The sequence below is a fragment of the Triticum aestivum genome, chromosome 7A, assembly GCF_018294505.1.
Source record: "Triticum aestivum cultivar Chinese Spring chromosome 7A, IWGSC CS RefSeq v2.1, whole genome shotgun sequence".
In the NCBI taxonomy this organism is placed as follows: domain Eukaryota; kingdom Viridiplantae; phylum Streptophyta; class Magnoliopsida; order Poales; family Poaceae; genus Triticum; species Triticum aestivum.
In genome coordinates this window covers 647,688,973-647,700,302 of record NC_057812.1, presented here as the reverse complement: position 1 = coordinate 647,700,302, position 11,330 = coordinate 647,688,973, and the positions used below count along the sequence as shown (strand labels likewise).

The 11,330-nt window shown below is 47.0% G+C and overlaps 2 protein-coding genes across 7 annotated transcripts; both read left to right on the top strand.

The window, feature by feature from the left end:
- The first annotated feature begins 2,579 nt into the window (after positions 1-2,579).
- Positions 2,580-4,741, top strand: LOC123146899 (uncharacterized). The gene is made up of 4 exons (XM_044566164.1): positions 2,580-3,022; positions 4,006-4,229; positions 4,314-4,533; positions 4,603-4,741. The coding sequence occupies exons 2-4, from the start codon at positions 4,081-4,083 to the stop codon at positions 4,606-4,608; spliced, it is 375 nt and encodes a 124-aa protein (XP_044422099.1). The 5' UTR covers positions 2,580-3,022; positions 4,006-4,080; the 3' UTR covers positions 4,609-4,741.
- A 2,937-nt stretch (positions 4,742-7,678) lies between these two features.
- Positions 7,679-10,995, top strand: LOC123154205 (uncharacterized). 6 transcript variants are annotated; one of them, XR_006476723.1, is made up of 9 exons: positions 7,679-8,314; positions 8,686-8,795; positions 8,885-8,984; positions 9,132-9,300; positions 9,675-9,775; positions 9,893-9,957; positions 10,059-10,095; positions 10,377-10,570; positions 10,677-10,995. XR_006476723.1 is itself a non-coding variant. In XM_044572983.1 (4 exons), the coding sequence occupies exons 1-4, from the start codon at positions 8,122-8,124 to the stop codon at positions 9,767-9,769; spliced, it is 498 nt and encodes a 165-aa protein (XP_044428918.1). In that variant the 5' UTR covers positions 7,679-8,121; the 3' UTR covers positions 9,770-9,786. The 6 variants fall into 6 exon arrangements, 2 of the variants coding, with proteins under 2 accessions (XP_044428918.1, XP_044428919.1); XR_006476722.1 differs by having other exon boundaries at positions 10,059-10,146; XR_006476720.1 differs by having other exon boundaries at positions 9,893-10,095.
- Positions 10,996-11,330: the final 335 nt, after the last annotated feature.

The window sequence follows — 11,330 nt, the reverse complement described above, 5'->3', positions numbered from 1 at the left end:
CCGGGGCAGAGTCGCATGATGTCCGCCGCGTTCGTGAAGAGCCAGGCCAGCCTCCCCTTGTTATGCAATGGAGCGATTCGGTGGCAGATGAAATCCGCCCCGATCATCTCAAGGGTGAGCCCGGCCTTGGTGAGGCGAAAAATCCTGGCGGTGGCGACCGTGAGCTTCGCGTCATCGGCATCGGCACTGCTCCAGTCGTTTCCACGAACCGATGGTGCCAGGTGAACCCGACAGAACTCTTGTGGTTCCTCCTCTTCAATCCAGCACCACCGGCCCCACCACTCCTCTTACCTCTCCTTCTGAGCGCCCTCTGGGTATGTCCCCTTGGACCTCGGGATCCAGGTGACACAACCAGAGATGGTGCCTCCCTGCTGGATCCGAGGGAAGAAGTAGTGGCGAAAGAGCTCCGTGTTGGGATGCACTCCGGCGAAGCCCTCACAGAGATGGGCGAAGAGAGCCATGCACGCCACGGCATTTGGTGTAAAATCCAGGAGGTGGAAGTCGAAGGTATGCATGATGTCATTGAAGAAATCGGAGAAGGGGGGGGGGCAGAGGCTGCAGGAGAAGTAATCCACAAAGAACGGATACCGATTCGGGGCGGCTTTGCTGCAGTTGGCAGGGATGACGCGTGTGGCAGGGTCACCCGTCATCTCTCCCCCCGTCTTGACCCCCCAGAGCAGTCTGAAGTTGTCCCGAAGGTGGGCCGCGTCGACCGTCGAGGGAAAGTAGGCGAGCTCCGTCCGCCGCGCCGCTAACTCATTCTCCGGCGGCTCCACCCCTCCGGCGTTCTTGGCCGCTCGCTTGCCCTTGCTAGTCTTTGGTGCCATGGCGGCTGCGAGCGGTGGAAGGGAAAGGGCAGCGAAAGTGCAGCGGTGGCGAGCAGGGGCTTGAGGGGGAATAAGGAAGGAATGATGTCTCTGAGATTGGAAAAGACACGGGGGATAAGTGAATAGCGTGCCCGCGGCCGTTTCCTTTTTTACGGGGAAGGCGCGGGCCGCCTCTTTACCACGATGTGACGCATGCGTGCGGAAACCGCCCCACGCATGACCCCCACATCATGCACGACCCTGCACGTCGCGTGTTCAACGCAGATCATGGGGAAGCGCAGCGGACGAGAAGTTACTACGGTAAAATCCGCCCCACCTGCCCGCGCACCGTTCTGGGCCTAGCCCAACAACGCGTCACGCTTATGTATGGCCCATGCTCGGGGGCTCCTGTCGGTGTACAAAAGTAGGGGCTCTCCTTTTGACCCCTTTACTTGTGCACGGGCAGTCCATGCGCCGCGGACACACTTAGCAGGGCAGAGGAGGGAAGCTGGAGAGAAGCCGAAGCACAAGACAACCAAGGCGAAGCCAAGACCAGAAGCGCAGGAGGGCAAGAGGGTGAGGTGGACTCCCTCGGCAAGATCCTTGCCGAGGCGGCCCCCCCGCAGCCCCGACAAGAGCCTTGCCGGGGTAACTTGCCCAACACCAGCAGAGCGAGCCACCCTTGAGCCCACAGGCTCCGACCCAAACAACTGCGTCGGAACCAAGGCTAGGGAGGCGCCTCTGTGGTGGCATGCAAATATTTGTCAAGATCATAAACACAATATCAGATGAGGATTAGAAGACGGTGACCCTCGGCAGGATCCTAGCCGAGAAAATCCACAAGACCCCCGGCAAGACCCTTTTCGGGGATGACAGCAACGCCATGGCAAGACTCTTCCTGGGCCACCGGCAAGACCCTTGCCGAGGGCATCAGCAGGGCCACCGCCAGGCCCGCATCATCCAAGACTCCACCGCCATTCGCATGCAGCTGCCAGCCCAACCAGCTGGGCATGCACCTGTGTGGCAACATGCAGCTTCCAGGACAAATAAGCAAGTACCTGCTTGGCGGCATGCAGATCTTCATTAAGGCCCTACCACCGCGCCACCTGAGCTGCCTACCTGCCTATATGGCGCTGCATGCATCGCTGGTCTGGGCGCGTGTCGAAGCAAGGTGAAGCGACGACGGACGGGACGGGCCTCGTTCCCATCCCCGATAAAGCTAATGGACACCTACCTAGCGCATTTAATGCACTTTGTCTCGTAATGTCGTGCGATAAGCTCGCGCACTGTAGGCCTTTCCACCTCCTGTGTGCCACTGTGGCAACCCCTTTTTCCTATAAAAGGAGGCCCGAGGCGACCAGGAGAGGGATTTGGCTTTTTGGGACGGCACAGCCACCACTACACCACAACACTTAATTGGGGGCAATTAACTGCCGGGAGAATTATGTGAATAAGGGCAAAAGATCTGCCAGGAAGCTTGTTACTGCCGATAGAAGTACTTCAGGGCAGAAAAACTGCCGGTAGAACCTGATGAACAAGGGCCCATAAACTGCCGGTAATCATGTGCACATTAAAGGGCGCACTATCTGCCGGGATAACCAAACCATGGCCCATTAACTGCCGGGGACTGTATTTTGGCGGGCAACCAAAATGATATTGGGCCAAAGTCGCGCGGTAGCGAGGGAAGGCCCGCGAGAGGCGAAAATTTTGGCACCGAACGAAATATACACTCGGCCCCAATCTCCCAGACTCCTCTTCCAAATCGCCCCCAAATCGAGTCTTTTGTGCCCTCGCCGCCGCCCCCCAAACGGGATCTGCCATCGCCACCGCCCCCAACCATCACCCCTCGCCGCCGCCCCCAACCATCACCCTCGCCGCCGCCCCGCAACCACCGCCGCCGCTGACTACCCTCCACTCTGACCACTGCCGCAGTCGCCCCCAGCACCCCACCTTGGCGCCGCCGAGCACCAACTATCACGGATCTAAGCCACCGCCCGCCGGCCCAGTTGCCGAGCCACTCAACCACCGACCACCATCCTTGGCCGAACGATCCATCGCCACGACCCTACTCCGCGAGCTTGCTTGCCCGAGCAGCAGTTGTCACCGGAGCATCGAGCGGGGCCGCCTCCTCTACGTGACTACGTCCTCTGCCCCAAGCAGCGGACCGTCCGTCCCCTCCTACGAGCAACCCTACCTCCTCAACATCCTCTCCCTTGGTAACACTAGCTCCTCTACTTCCTTTCCCCAACCTAGAACATTTGATAGGTTAGATTTCTTTGCTAACTTCTATTTTTATTTAGTGTGTAGCAATTTTAGTCATGACTCATGAGATGCAGTGTATTGACCAGAAGCTTCGATTGTCTAAAATCTAGCCAGATATTCCATAATATTATTTGTATTCTTAGGTAATTTGCCGACCAGTACCACCGCCCTGTCTGTTGATTGCTCACATTGCTCATCTGATGGACATGGGCGCGTTGGATAATTTGAATCCGTGGTAGCCCCTGTCGTTTGTGGGCCGTGCAGTGGGATTTCATGTTTGAAATTTGTCTTCTCTTTTTCCATCAATTTGGCTTGGAGATTCGTAGATGTTGATCCAGGGCACACGACCTACTGTGCGACGGCCGTGCTTGCGATGGGATGGCGTGAGCCCAGTCCCGTCACACCATATGCCGTCACGCCATAGTTGTTTACTTTTTTTCTGAATTGTTCGGGCAATATATGAGATATTGGTGCTCATGTGAGTACCATTATATCCTGCTTAATTAGAGGTTCTTGTTTCCAAGAACAAGATTGTGCGTGTTGGTTAATGGAAGTTAAGTTGCTGTACACTTTAGCGCTTGTAAGATACAATTTGCTTGGGTGGTTTCTAAGACGGACGTCGATATCATGTGAGTACCGCTCTATATATGTTTTAGGGATTCTTGTTTCCAAGCTGAAAGATTTTGGGCATTGATTTAGTGGGAATTTAGGTTTTGGCTAATTGCACACTTTACAAGTTGTGTCAGATAGTAGCAAAGTCAGCTTACAAATAGAACTTCCATTTTTTTACTGTCTACACCACTACACAAGATGTTTGTGTCTCCAGGAATAGAACTGTGGAACACCCTAAAATGGGGAAATACAGTAATAGATTTTGGTAGTCTCAGAATTCAGACATGCCATCAATAATTGATACACTTTCATTTGTGATGAGCAGGTGTTGTTTGAGTATTACTAATTTGCAAGATTGATCATCAGAGCTAGCAGCAGTGAAAGTAAACTGCATCTTTCGATGAAGTTGACAACGACAGCTACGGATACAAACGGGGAAAAAGAATACATTATGGAGACTATGCAATGCTTTCTATTTGCTAGAGACAACCTCCCCAACGACGTGTACCGTGAGTTTCTCAAGACCATGACCGAGGTTTGGAAATACTGGTATGTATGTTCTAAATAAGTTGTCTCTATCAGATGTCGATATGGTTACCTTGTTGATCACATTCATACAAGTCCCAACTGCAGGGCTGACCCTGATGGTGAAATAAGGAACATCTGCCCTGAAAACTGCATAGAGACGGCGTTGAAGCTATTCCCGGGCTGGGCTACAGTTAAGCAGAGCTTCCTGAACTTTACTGAAGGCCGTAGCCCCATCGAAGGCAATGAAAATGTCGATGCTGATGTTGAAGCCGTTGTTGTGAACCCCTTGCTACATGAACCAATGGATTTTCTTTCCAGATTGAAGGTGATGAAAAAAATCTCATGGTAGCTCCTTCTGTTCGCCTGTGGATGCTAACTTGATCTTTTTTCTCAGAACTAGGCCCAGTTCTAATTGATTGGCGGGTTCCCGGTGTGGTCTTTTACTTGCTATGTTGCGTCGCTTGAGAAAAGAGTGAGTAAAGATGCTGAAAGAATGTGTCTGTAATTCTACTTGAATCATTGGCAGCAATTTTGTCTGGGTTGCTCCTTCTGTACTTACTAGAGTGGTTGTATTTACTACTGTATTGTGTATTCCAACTTCTATTTCATTAGGTTACTCTAGCTTAGCTCTTTTCATTTTCACAAGGTGGTATTTAATAATTTGTCTGGGTTTAGTGTCACCTATTGTAGGGCTCATTATCTACATCCTCTCCCTAGGCAGCACTGCCTCTTGTACTTCCTTGCCCCAACTGAGAGCATTTGTCAGGTGAGATGCATTTGCAAACTTCTACCCCTTTTTCTTCTGAGCAGTAACTAGAATGAGTTCAACAAGTTTTTAGTTTATGGCACTGCAGTTGTGAATATAATGACTAAGTATCAAACATGTTCCCTAGAATGTACTGCTAGTATCTTTGACATCCTGTTTATGCTGAAGAGATCTTCCATGGCAGCAAAATGGATGCTACAACTACAAACTAAATTAGTGAAGCCTTGTAGGGGTACTAAATTCAAATCTTTGCGAAAAATGGTTTTTGTTCTGTGTCACTTATCTCCATTTATCGATCAATGGGAGAAAAGCAGCTAGCTAGAGAACCTCTTTCTGTCTCTTTTAGGGAAACTGGTCAAAAATGAACAAGAGATGAACAGATAAAGTTAGACACAGACAAACATATATTGATGGAGTAAAGCAATTAATAGAGTTTGCTTTTACCCGTTCAACAAAAATGCGACCTCAAGCAAGCTGAGGAGGTAAAGTAAGTGTGTCTCTTGGATATTGCTATGTTATACTCCCTCCGTTCACAAATATAAGGTATTCTGGATATTTCAATATGCACCACATACGGCCTAAACTGAGTGAACAAACACACTATAAAACGTGTCTGTATACACCCAATTCACAAAGAAGTTAAAACATCTTATATTTGTGAATGGAGGGTGTACTATTTATATGCATATTTCTCTTGGCCATTGTTATATGATATCATTTCTATTTTTCTTTTTGCTGCTTATTTGTTTTGTTTGATTTTTCACCTGTGAATATCATTTAGGACGTAACTTCCACCTTTTATTTTTTCTGGTTCTTCAATTTTGTTTTGTGCATTCTTTCTTTTATTATTCTAGGTTGAATCTATCGTATGACATCCGAAACTTCACTGATAAAATTAGTGCAATATGTTCCTTTGGGTGCACTTGGAGTGTATGGTTTTGTAAATCAAGTAACAATGGTACAGATTCTTGTGTTGCCATATTTCCCCATGGAAGATTTTTGTATGTGAAGTGTAAATAGTTTCTGCTTGATCTAATTATGTCTGTAATAATCATTACTTGTTGTGATGATTAAGTGTTGCACATTTAGAAGAATTTTATGCTAATGAGTTAAACTGCAACACATCGACATCTATAATATGTTGATTTAAAATCTGAGACGACAACACCAATTTTGAGTTTATGATTTGTTGCAGGTTGATGGAGGTTTGGAAGATCTACAAGTTGCTGTAGGTTTGTAAGATCTACATGTTGCTGGAAGTTTGTAAGATCTACAAGTTGTTGCTGGATGTTTGGAAGATCTACAAGTTAATGGAGTGATAATATATACATATGTAATATGCTTTGTTTGTTGAACCTTGAGACATTGAGTTTTACACTGCATTTTGGTGGTTGTTTCAGAACACAAGTCATTGTATGCTCATTTTGGTTGTGGCATGATTTCTTACATTTCCTTTGAGGCACAATGTCCTTGTATATGGTTGGTACATGCATGCATAAGAAACATATATTTTTGGTCTGTTTATTTTATTGAATGAGGCCTTGTGTAATTTGATTGAATTGTATGTATAAGTTGTGTGATCTGTCACGACTGTTTGAACACAATGATTTTGGATACTAAATTAGGGATATACTGCCCATAACAATTGAGATTGCTTGTGAAAAACACGTCATGGCATATTACCTGCCAGGAAAATGTGCTTGTGCAGGCAGTTTCACTGCCAGTAAACTATAGTTCCTATGGTAGGATGAATCTGCCGGCAGATACAATGGCCGGGGCAGATAAACGCCGGGGATTGTTTATCTGCCGGGACAAGAAATCCCCGGCAGCCGTTGTCGTGGCAGTTCTATCTGCCGGGAGAATATCTGTCCTGGCAGTTTATCTGTCGTCTTAAGTGCGTTCTCCCGGCAGATTATATGCCGTTGCATCGGTGTTGTGGTGTAGTGCACTGTAGCTAGTTCAAAAAGCTCAAGAACACTCACTACATCCACCAAAGCAGGACTAGGGTTTTACGCATCCTCGCGGCCCGAACCTGGGTAAACGATCCGTGTGCTAGCTCCTAAACCTGCTCTTCTCACGACCCTGCGCCCGCCGACCATAGAAGGGATCCCAGTGATCCCATAGGTGTCATTCCCACCGACATGCCGTAGTAGTCGTAGTCTGCAAGTAGATCGAGTTTTAGTTTCTTCTGCGGTGATGCATGCCGATTTCGTCTGTAGTTTGAAGGATTTTCCAGTAGATCTAGCCGTAGATTCATCTATGTGCGGATTCTGTAGGATCTGTAAGTTCTAGAGTCGAAAGCACGAACTTCATCATGTAAATCAAAAGCATTATGAAATGTTCTGATTATTACCGCAGTGATTACGTAGATCTAATTAGTGCATGTTGTCTGGTTGCTTCAAGTGTAATTTCATCTCATTAAACGCATCTTTTAGTGGAAAAAATGTTTCACAGAATTAAGCTCAAATGTAGCATACCAAACAACATACAACCCATTAACAGTCGCTACAATGGCGCCCTCTGGTTGCCTCCACGTGTCTTTTACTGTGCTGGTTTTACTGTACAAAATGAGAGAGAAAAGAAACAGAAAATGCATCGATACAAGGACCAGCGATGGAAACCCTAGACTATCATTTCCCCAGTCCCGCCGCCGCACGCTCCCCCCCCCCCCCCCCCCCCCCCCCGCGTGCTCATCCTCCCACCTCTCCACCTCCAAGCCCCTGCTTCCGCACGTCATTCTTCTCCCGTCCTCGCGTCGTCGGTCTGGAGGCTAGAGCTCGCGGCCGACGCCCCCGCTCGCCATTTGCCACGCCTTCAGATCTGAACTCGCCCGCGATGACGGTGATTGGTGGATGAGAGCCGAGTCCTGAACGGGAAGCAGCGCCCGTCCCTGTCCCACTGCCGTTGGAGATGCAAGGATTGCATCGGCCATGCCGCAGCAGCTCGGTGGCTGCCACTGCTTCACATCCCCATCGAGTCGGCGAGTCGCCCTCTGTCGGGCCCATGGAATCGGCTCCCACGACTACAAGTTCTTCCTTGGCCTGTTGTAAACCATGGTTCTTCTCAAGCGCGGGCTAAGGTGGCACCATGGCTCGTGCCAAGGAGGCGGCAGCGACCTGCAAACCCTGCAAGCAGCAGTAACACAACATGTCTCCATCCATCCATTCCTTCCTATACGCCCTGAGAATTTTGACTGCCTTTTTTCTAGTATCCAGGCTGGTATTTCTCCAGGGCGTAGCTGGACTCCCCTCCCAGGATCTCACTCCACCACGGGGCCTTCCTGCTGCGAGTCTCTCTGGACGGGAGCTACAACGCCCGTCTCCATCTCACCTTAGTCAAGGTACAATTTCGACTATGTTCTTAAACCACTGTTCTTTTCATGTACTAGGAGTGGTAGCAGCATATAGTCTTTCTTCTATACGTTATATGAAATCTGAAAGAGCATACCAATTACGAGAATTGTAAAGACACAGTGAATAAAAAGAAAAGTAACCATCAGCGTCACACCAAGGTATTCAAGTAGGGAAGCATAGGTCTGACCATTATGATTTACCAGCCATCTGACTAGGTAGAAAGAACCTACCAATACGACTTTGACCACCCTGAAGTAAAACAAGTTCAAGATTATAGAAGTTTCTTAGTATTCCTAGATTGCATTATAGGTCGTATCAATTTTCTCTGATGTGTAGGACTTTACCTCTGTTTATATAGATATGTATAGAACTTGGAAAGGACTTGCGAGCTGGGAGAATTTGGGAAAGGACGTTGGGAAGATAACCAGGTTTTCAGTTGTGGAGGAACATGACAATTTGAACCAACTAGTAAGATATAAATTTAGTTTCTCTTTAGTTCTTTTGTACGTTTATAGAAATAATGACTTATGCATTGGAAATTGCATGTCTTTATTCAGAGATGCAAGGGCATGCTTCACATGGATTCATACACAATAAAATTTGGGAATAAATGGTTTTACCTGCCGATGGCATCAGAGGAGCAGCTGCAAGCGCCGAGTGAGTAATTTTCCTTTTGCTCGCATGTGTCATGTGGTCACTTGAAACAGAGTACTAGCTCTGCTTGCAAGTGTCAGAACTTCAGGTTTTTGGCTGAACATTCAATTGTGGCCCAATTTTATTGATCCTCATGATTTGGAGATCCAGTCTGCCTTGTCGGTTTGGAATCATAAGATGCATGCACGCTGCAACCTTCCTGCTTATCAATTCCTCATGGTCAGCTCTTCTGAACATATTCCTCATGGTAGAAATGGCTGGTATACATGCCGGCGCGCCCATCCGTGTGTTCAAGACTGGCTGATTCACACCATGGCTGGTATACATGCTAGGATGCCTCTCCCTTCTGAATCATAATTTCATGAAATGTTGTCAAATGCAAATAGTCAGTGTATATTATTTGGCTATTTAATTTTCACACACATTTTCTTATTGATCTATCCAGTCATAAGAGCAGGTATATTTGTATGAGCATCAGATTGTACTAACATTTATGGAATGGACAATGTTTTAAATTTCTCAAGAAATTAATTTTGATGCGTAGGCCATTGAAATAGTACCATGATCTGAATTTTTATTAGCAATCACATGTTATACCTTGATGCAAGTTTGGGAGGGTTGAAGCTATTGGATCTAGACGAGCTCCTCATGTTCCAGATTGCCATGGATAAATTGTTCCATGTATTCGTGCAGATGTGTACACACAAGCTGACCAAACACAAGCTGACCAAACACAAGCTAACCAAAAAGAGCAAAAAAGGGGTGCACACAACATGTCCGCTGGTTAATAACAAGTGAGCAGGGGTGCGGTTTATCTTTGTATGTAATGTACTATGTATCTGATGGTAATTACATGGGTACACTCTTTCAAGGTCTTGGCATGGTTTGTTAATGCTTGGGTGATTTCTCAGGTCAAGAGGGGGCTATCCAATGACGAGAAAGCTGGGAAGCTCGCATTGCAGCTTTGGCTTAAGCTGTGAGCACTTTTTCGTCAGAGAAACTGTAGTTTGATGTTTTGGCCAAGCAATGGGCTGTTGTACCACAATGGTGTTCCTAATTGTTCGCTCTTCCATATAGAAGCTCTGAAACAAAATGAGATAGCCTGAAATTAAGGGTAATGCTTTTGATATCTTGAGAAAACATATTCATGGAATATAAGTAGAAGGTAAACTGTAGACTGATCATTACTATCTTGTACTCCTCCGGCCTTTTTTACTCTGCATATAAGGATTGTCTGAAGTCAAACTTCGTAAAGTTTGATCATATTTATATAAAATAATATTAACATATGTAATGCTAAATTCATACAATATGAAAATTAAAGTCACGACGCATCCAATGTTGTTGATTTCACATTCTAAATGTTTGTATTTTTTTTCTATAAATTTGGTCAAGGTTTACGAGGTTTGACTTCAAACAAATCTTCTATGCGAACTAAAAAGGACTGGAGGGAGTACATATACAGTTAAACCAGCTGCTCCGAGAGGGGATGTTCAGGATAACGACGGCGAGGAGCAAGTCGGCATTTGTGATGCTTCGCCGGAGCTATTCCAGCTCTTCCAAAGGCACAAGGAGAGCCTAAAGTCAGGGTACGTTCAATCGAGTACACTTGTTTCTCCAAGAATTTGTATAGTCATTAGAAGTCCAAAGAACGAGTCAAGCCAAAGATATGAAATGGAACACATTTGCACACAGGGAAGCATGTCAGGCTGTCCTACGAGAAGGTCGCGCAACTGAGGATTCAGGACGCCAACAGTGTGGAGCTGTTCGCCATCGAGAGGACCAAGGCTGCCATCAGGGACATCCGGACCAAGCTCAACATCTCCCTTGCCTCCGTCAACACCGGCGACCGACTCTACAAGCATGATGAATGCTGCCATCGCTTGCTTTTGAGCACCTACAAGTTACCCTGTTGCATGTAATCTCTAAGACTGCCACTCATAAGTCTTGCATGCGCCTGTTAATACCAGGGCTATAACAATTTTTATGTGTATATACTCAGTTCTGCTTTTCCCCCCTCTGTTTTAATTGAATTCCTTCGTAAAGCAAGTTGATTAGTACATAGAGCAGCATGAAAGGTACGAGTCTACCTAGCAGCGCCCAAGCTTCCGCTCAGGCGGCGCGCCACGGGCGCGCCCCAACCACTAATCTCTTATATATTGCATCTCTTGTGCACTCATATCGTACATCCCACCAAACATACATCTGAATTCATCTTTACACTAGCTCAACCAGGCTAAGCTCACCCAGGATCCCCCATGCGATGCAGGCTAAAGCTACCCGTGCTACCAAACACCCCTTAAGAGAAAAGCCTGCAATATACCTGGTCATGGGCAGCCCGGCCCGGAA

What these genes read in the sequence shown, in the direction of transcription:
- LOC123146899 (XM_044566164.1), top strand. Translation starts at nt 4,081, where the DNA reads ATGAAGTTGACAACGACAGCTACGGATACAAACGGGGAAAAAGAATAC. An exon ending in ACCGAGGTTTGGAAATACTG is followed by an intron (nt 4,230 to 4,313) that starts GTATGTATGTTC and finishes TCCCAACTGCAG; the next exon opens with GGCTGACCCTGATGGTGAAA.
- LOC123154205 (XM_044572983.1), top strand. Translation starts at nt 8,122, where the DNA reads ATGTCTCCATCCATCCATTCCTTCCTATACGCCCTGAGAATTTTGACT. An exon ending in TCCATCTCACCTTAGTCAAG is followed by an intron (nt 8,315 to 8,685) that starts GTACAATTTCGA and finishes CTGTTTATATAG; the next exon opens with ATATGTATAGAACTTGGAAA. An exon ending in ATGACAATTTGAACCAACTA is followed by an intron (nt 8,796 to 8,884) that starts GTAAGATATAAA and finishes GTCTTTATTCAG; the next exon opens with AGATGCAAGGGCATGCTTCA.